The sequence below is a fragment of the Rosa rugosa genome, chromosome 4 (assembly GCF_958449725.1).
Source record: "Rosa rugosa chromosome 4, drRosRugo1.1, whole genome shotgun sequence".
NCBI lineage: Eukaryota > Viridiplantae > Streptophyta > Magnoliopsida > Rosales > Rosaceae > Rosa > Rosa rugosa.
The window spans coordinates 29,751,606-29,757,580 of record NC_084823.1 but is presented as its reverse complement, the minus strand read 5'-3'; the positions used below and the strand labels follow the sequence as shown (position 1 = coordinate 29,757,580).

The window sequence follows — 5,975 nt, the reverse complement described above, 5'->3', positions numbered from 1 at the left end:
ACTTTGCCGGTGTTGGTGGTGGCGGTGGGGTTTCTCCATATGTGATGAATTCTGCCTGGGTATGAATGACCACCTCACTCATGACGTGGTCGTACACGGCATTTGGATGGTTGTAATTGAGGTGATAGAGGAATGGCCCTTTGAGGAGTCCCTGCTTGAAGGCCGCCGAAGCCATTGTTTTATCAAGATCGCGGCATTGAGATGCTGCCGCCCGCCACCTTGTGACAAATGCCTTCAGTGTTTCCTCCGTACCCTGCTTGAGGTTGAACAACTGACTTGTGTTGTGGTGTTCGGCGGACAGTAGGATGAACCGAGAAAGGAAGGCGTGCGATAATGCGTGGAATGAGTCGATGGATCCCGGCGGACATTGAAAGAACCAACTCATTGCCTCACTGTCCAGCGTTTCGCTGAATAAGTGGCACAGGGTGGCGTCATCAAATCCCTTGTTGTTGGTGACCATTTTGAAGGTATCCGCCGGTATTAGGCCGGCTGTGCCTGGTGCTCCGTGATTGTTCGCTTCGCGCTGGGTTGGCGTTTGCCTCAAGCGTCCTTTTTAGTTCATCGAACCGCGACATCAATGTGGCCACTTGCTTTTGGGCCTGGGCCTTTTCCTTGCGCTCTTGTTCGCGCTCTCTGTTTGCCTTGTGAAGGTCCGCCAGTGCCAGCTCATACAGAGCGGGGAGATCACTACTAGAATAATGTCATTAGACATCACCACTATTAAATCGGTCAGGATTGCACCTGATGTTAAAAATCATGTTAACATCAGTTTGTGAAGAAACCGATTTCTATTGTTATTATGGACATCAGTCACCAAAGAAACCGATGAGAAAAGTTTCGTACGAAAAATTTACAAAAACGCGGAGGGACTAAGTTTAAAAGTTTGAGAAACGCGGGGTCTAAAATTTTAATTCCCCCCAACACTTAGTCACTTTATCTAAAAACTTTCGAACCCTAATCGATAGACTCTCACTCTGAGTCTCTGACTGCCTCCTTCGCGTCCCCGACCTGAGCTCCTTCTCCAACCTGAGCTCCTTCTCTGCGTTCAGCTCTTTCTCTCTCGCTCTTCTCTGAAACCCTAGCGCTCTCCTCCCTCTCCTGCTCTCTTTCCACGGCTACTGTCTCTCCCTCATTGAACTACTGCCTCCATCCCCTCACCGGTGCCATAGCCTCTGCCGGTGCTTCTCTTCCAACGCCACCACGTCGTTGCTCCGAGATCTGAACCCCAACTGGTCCAACCTGCCTCCAAGGAGTTTATCCTCCTCGATTGGTGCGACTTCGAGCACCAAATGCCAGCATGGTTCTAAAGCTTGCCTCTCTCTCTCTCTCCCGCAGCCCCGCTCTCCTCTCTCTCTCTCTCTGTGTCTCTCTCCGTCACGGCCGCACGACGCCTTTTCTTTCTTTGACGGTGACGCCGTGATGGACTGACGGTGCGCGGTGAGTCTGGGTTTCTGTTTCTCTTAATTTCTGCTTCTGGGTCTTCACTCTTTAATCGATTTATGGCTTCCTCTTAATTTCTGCTTCTGGGTATTCAATTTTCAATCTTCAAGTCTGGGTTTGGCTCGAACTCTACTAGGTGAAGCAGCTTCAATTTCAGTTTTCGACTCGATTTCGGAAACTTCAAGCTTGGTAAGTTGTTGCCATCTTTCTTGCTTCGATTTCTGGGTTCGAATTGCATCTGTTTCTTTTGCTATACGCTATACATATGACTGATATGAGATGAAAATTGGATATGTGATCTGTTTTGTCCTTCTGGATTTCTGGGTTCGAATTGCATCAGTCACTTTTTGCCTTTCTGTTTTGACTTTGGACTTGAAAATTTGAAATTGAGTTGCATTTGTAGACTTGTATCTGTTTTAGTAAAGCATTGAATTGTTTGATGTATTGGTTTTGGATCCCATATCGTAGATTTTGAAGATTGTATCTTTAGTTATGTATCTGTTTTGTATCTCTTTTGCCACTGTTGCTGTGATTGTTGTGGTGAAAATTGTGTACCACTTGGAATTATTTCTAATACAAAAGAAGCTATTAGTAATTGGCTTGGGGATATTTTGGTTCACTTGGGGAGATTCGAGAGACAGTTTTACAGTTGACAGCACCACCCCCGTTGGTATGTATCTATTTTCTATTTTTTCTATTGAAGGCTTCAATGTCAAAAATTGTATTTTGTAACAGATGATATATTGCAAATGCATGCAATTTTTATTTCAAAGCCTGCAAGCACATGATCTCCTTATGGATATATGTTCCAATCTCTAGACTGTTGTGGTATCCAATTATTCATTTTCCAACATAAATTGTTAGTAAAGCAGGCAAATAATGACTTCTCTGATTTGGGGCTGAATCAAGAACTAAAGTTTTATATATGGGTTGTGCAGAATTCTTTACTTAAACTGAAGTTTTAAGTTCAGTAAAAAGTTTTTATTGAATCATTGTTCTTGTCAGTCATTCCTTTTCTTGATATGATATATAACCACTAACCTGTACTGGTACCTGTAAGTAAAATAACTCTAGGGGCCTCTAGGCAGAACGAGCAATTTAAGTGAAAGCTTATTTTGAGAGTTACTTTCAGGTGCAAGAGCTGAAGACTAAGATGCAAAGTTCAGGAATGCCTTGGCCTGGTAATGAGGGTGAACAACGATGGGAACAAGCATGGTTGGCTATAAAAAAGGTAAGAATGCTTGGCTGCATATGCCCATTTGAACTTGTTCTTAAATCCATTAATGCTAGGAATTTAACTGCACTTGATATTAGTATTAGAGCCTTGAATTATGTCTCAAACCAATCTTTTCATATCTATCTGCTTTCTCATTCCCAGTGTACGTACTCTATTGAGTTGACTGGTATATTCTCTTTGTTTCTCTATTGATGCTTCAATACAATAAGAATTTTTTTGTTTTTTGTTTCTGTGGGACATGGCTAAAGCTTTCTGAGACCAGGGGCAGCAATTTCCCATGTTTTCACTACACTTTAAGAAAAGTAGATCTCACAAACATCATAACTTGTTATCAGAGCTCAAGCTGCCTATCAACTTAATGCAAATCAAATTGTTTTATCTTAAAGTTTTCTGATATATTGCGGTGTGCTCATCTCTTATAATCCAGGTCTGGGCTTCAAAGTGGAATGAGAGAGCATACTTCAGCACAAGAAAAGTGAAATTAGACCATGATTATCTTTGCATGGCTGTCCTTGTTCAAGAAATAATAAATGCCGACTATGCATTCGTTATTCACACAACTAACCCATCTTCAGGAGACTCGTCGGAGATATATGCCGAGGTATTCAGCAATATATATGTAAGATAGAATGTATTAATATCAGAGACATTGATTTGGGTTGTTTTACCGTGATAGGTTGTCAAAGGTCTTGGAGAAACCTTAGTTGGAGCTTATCCTGGACGTGCCTTAAGTTTTATTAGCAAGAAAAATGCTCTGGACTCTCCTCAGGTAATGCACTACAGTGCCAAAAGTGGCATAAGAGTAGCAGACCATTTATTGAATTGCATTGATAACTTCCACATGGATTATATACCTAAGTAGTCTATGAATTTACCTAAATTGGTCATTGGCTTTCACTGACCATGTAATTAGGGAACACCAAGTATCTCCACCATTCTTTGCACTTCCAAATAGATTATCTAATTTACCCGAGTAATTTATCAATCAAAAAATTTTCTATACTGCAGAATAAAACTTTGATCAAAAAAATTTCTATACTGCAGAATAAAACTTTGGTCATTCGCCAGACCATGTAATTAGGCAACACAATATGTGTATAAATCCCTACCATTGTTTGCACTCTTGAGTATGTGGATATTTTTCAGGTGTTAGGTTACCCTAGCAAACCGGTTGGCCTCTTTATCAGACGGTCCATAATCTTCCGATCCGATTCCAATGGTGAAGATCTTGAAGGTTATGCTGGTGCAGGCCTTTATGACAGGTGAACTACTATACAAATGATCCAGGCAACATGCTTCTGTCAATAAATGAATTCAATACATCGCCATAAACTTCCTTTATATTTTCTATTCACTTGATCTTATGTTGTTTTATGGTAATGATAGTGTGCCTATGGATGCGGAAGAGGAAGTCGTGCTTGACTACTCATCTGACCCACTCGTTACTGATGGGAACTTCCAAAAGACAATTCTGTGCAGCATTGCTCGCGCATGACTCTGCTACATGATTGGAGGACTATGCAATTAGTATTTTTAGTGATCTGTAAGGCAGAAATGGAGGAATATATGTATAGATTTGATAATGGAAGAATTAGAGAGTTTGTAAGAGTTAGTGAAAAAGTTTGTGAACCAGCTTTTATGATATGTAAAACGCTAGCATATTCGGCAAAGATTATAAGATTGTAATTACTACTCTTATCGCCTAAACTCGCAGCATCGCGCGGACGTACTTTCTAGTATGATGTCTAGTAATACAGATACATCAGTTCCAAAATGAAAATCGATGTTACTGAAATATACACACATCGATTTTTTGTCGAAAACGATATGTTACTGAGTACCAAACATCAGTTCCAAAATGGGAACCAATGTCTGTAACAGTATCAGTCATCGGTCTAAAATATACAGACATCGATTTTTTGTCGAAAACGATATGTTACTGAGTACCAGACATCAGTTCTAAAATGGGAACCGATGTCTGTAACAGTATCAGTCATCGGTCTAAAATATACAGACATCGATTTTTTGTCGAAAACGATATGTTACTGAGTACCAGACATCAGTTCCAAAATGGGAACCGATGTCTGTAACAGTATCAGTCATCGGTTCTTAAATCAATAACGATGTTAAAACGAAAACTTGTATTGTGTAATCTATATTTCTTTAAGCATTAAATACAATAAAATGTGGGTTTAACAATAGTAAAACATGTAAGTTTGTTATCATTTAAACCTATTTACATCGATTTATAATTAGGAACCGATGTCTACACGAATACTAGACATCGGCTAAAAACCGATGTCTGCATTTTTCGGATCTTTCTCATCACCCACAAAGACATCGGTCGGGTTTTTGTTTCTCATCGGTTTTTGGCCGATGTCTGGGGCCATAATTCTAGTAGTGGATCCTGGGCCGGTGGGCGGCTGCTACTTGGATTTACCTCACCGCTGGGGTTGGCTGGGGTGCTGAATAGTGCGCGGTTAATGCCTACCACCGGGTTGGTGGGTTGGGGAATGGCGGATTGGTCCGCCTGCTCTTCAGCGTTTCCCCCGCTACCGTTAGTCATGGTAATTGTGGTGGGATGACCTTTTGTTCAAGGATTCCCACAGACGGCGCCAATGTTAATGCTCAAAGTTTGGCGGTAGTCGAGCCTTCGTTTAACGCGGGTCCGGTGAGCGGACCGCTACTCTGAAGACTTGGTAATCTTCGCTAGATGTCAAACGAAAGACAGGGCGTCAGAGGGAGACCGCGTTGGGTGGTCTTCTCTTCTCCGATGCCTAAGTCAGTCAATACATATAGACAGCATAACAATAAATGAGTAGTAAATGCGTAATTAATGAGGAGAGATGAGAGAACCTTTTATAGGTGAGGAGAGAGTTGATCTTCGTTTTGTTTTCGATGTGGGATTGATGTGCTTCAATTCCCAGCGTCTGGAGCTTTTGATGCTATCTTGGCGCCGCGCGTGGAGGCGCGTCAGCGGTGATCTGGGGCCAATCCGGGGCTCAGGCGGTAGCCCGCCTGGCTGTGTTTCCGTAGGTCACTCCTTTGGCTGGAGTCGGTACAGCTGGCGGTACCATGAGTGTGGCTCATTATAGCTAATTATGCTTGCAAATGCACATGTAGGTACACTCACTAAAAACTAGCCTTAGTCAAAAATCATCTTGGTATTCAAAAGTACTCCTACACGAAACCCTGTAAATAATCAGCCACTTCAATGCGCACCTCGTCGATTTGATTTTGGCTATATGATTTCCGCGTCTTTACCGCCCACTAGAAATGTATAAACAACATATAAGTC

The 5,975-nt window shown here is 41.9% G+C and overlaps 1 protein-coding gene across 1 annotated transcript; it reads left to right on the top strand.

The window, feature by feature from the left end:
- Positions 1 to 2,572: 2,572 nt before the first annotated feature.
- On the top strand, positions 2,573 to 4,210 carry LOC133745796 (alpha-glucan water dikinase, chloroplastic-like). Its single transcript, XM_062173933.1, has 5 exons — positions 2,573 to 2,671; positions 3,105 to 3,278; positions 3,354 to 3,446; positions 3,824 to 3,939; positions 4,064 to 4,210. Exons 1-5 carry the CDS (start codon positions 2,594 to 2,596, stop codon positions 4,170 to 4,172), a joined length of 570 nt encoding a protein of 189 aa, XP_062029917.1. The 5' UTR covers positions 2,573 to 2,593; the 3' UTR covers positions 4,173 to 4,210.
- The last annotated feature ends 1,765 nt before the right edge of the window (positions 4,211 to 5,975 follow it).

Bases quoted from the DNA above. Each gene is read 5' to 3' on its own strand.
- LOC133745796 (XM_062173933.1), top strand. From the start codon at position 2,594: ATGCAAAGTTCAGGAATGCCTTGGCCTGGTAATGAGGGTGAACAACGA. The intron at 3,279-3,353 runs GTATTCAGCAAT...TTACCGTGATAG, and splicing joins CGTCGGAGATATATGCCGAG to GTTGTCAAAGGTCTTGGAGA. The intron at 3,940-4,063 runs GTGAACTACTAT...TGGTAATGATAG, and splicing joins GGTGCAGGCCTTTATGACAG to TGTGCCTATGGATGCGGAAG.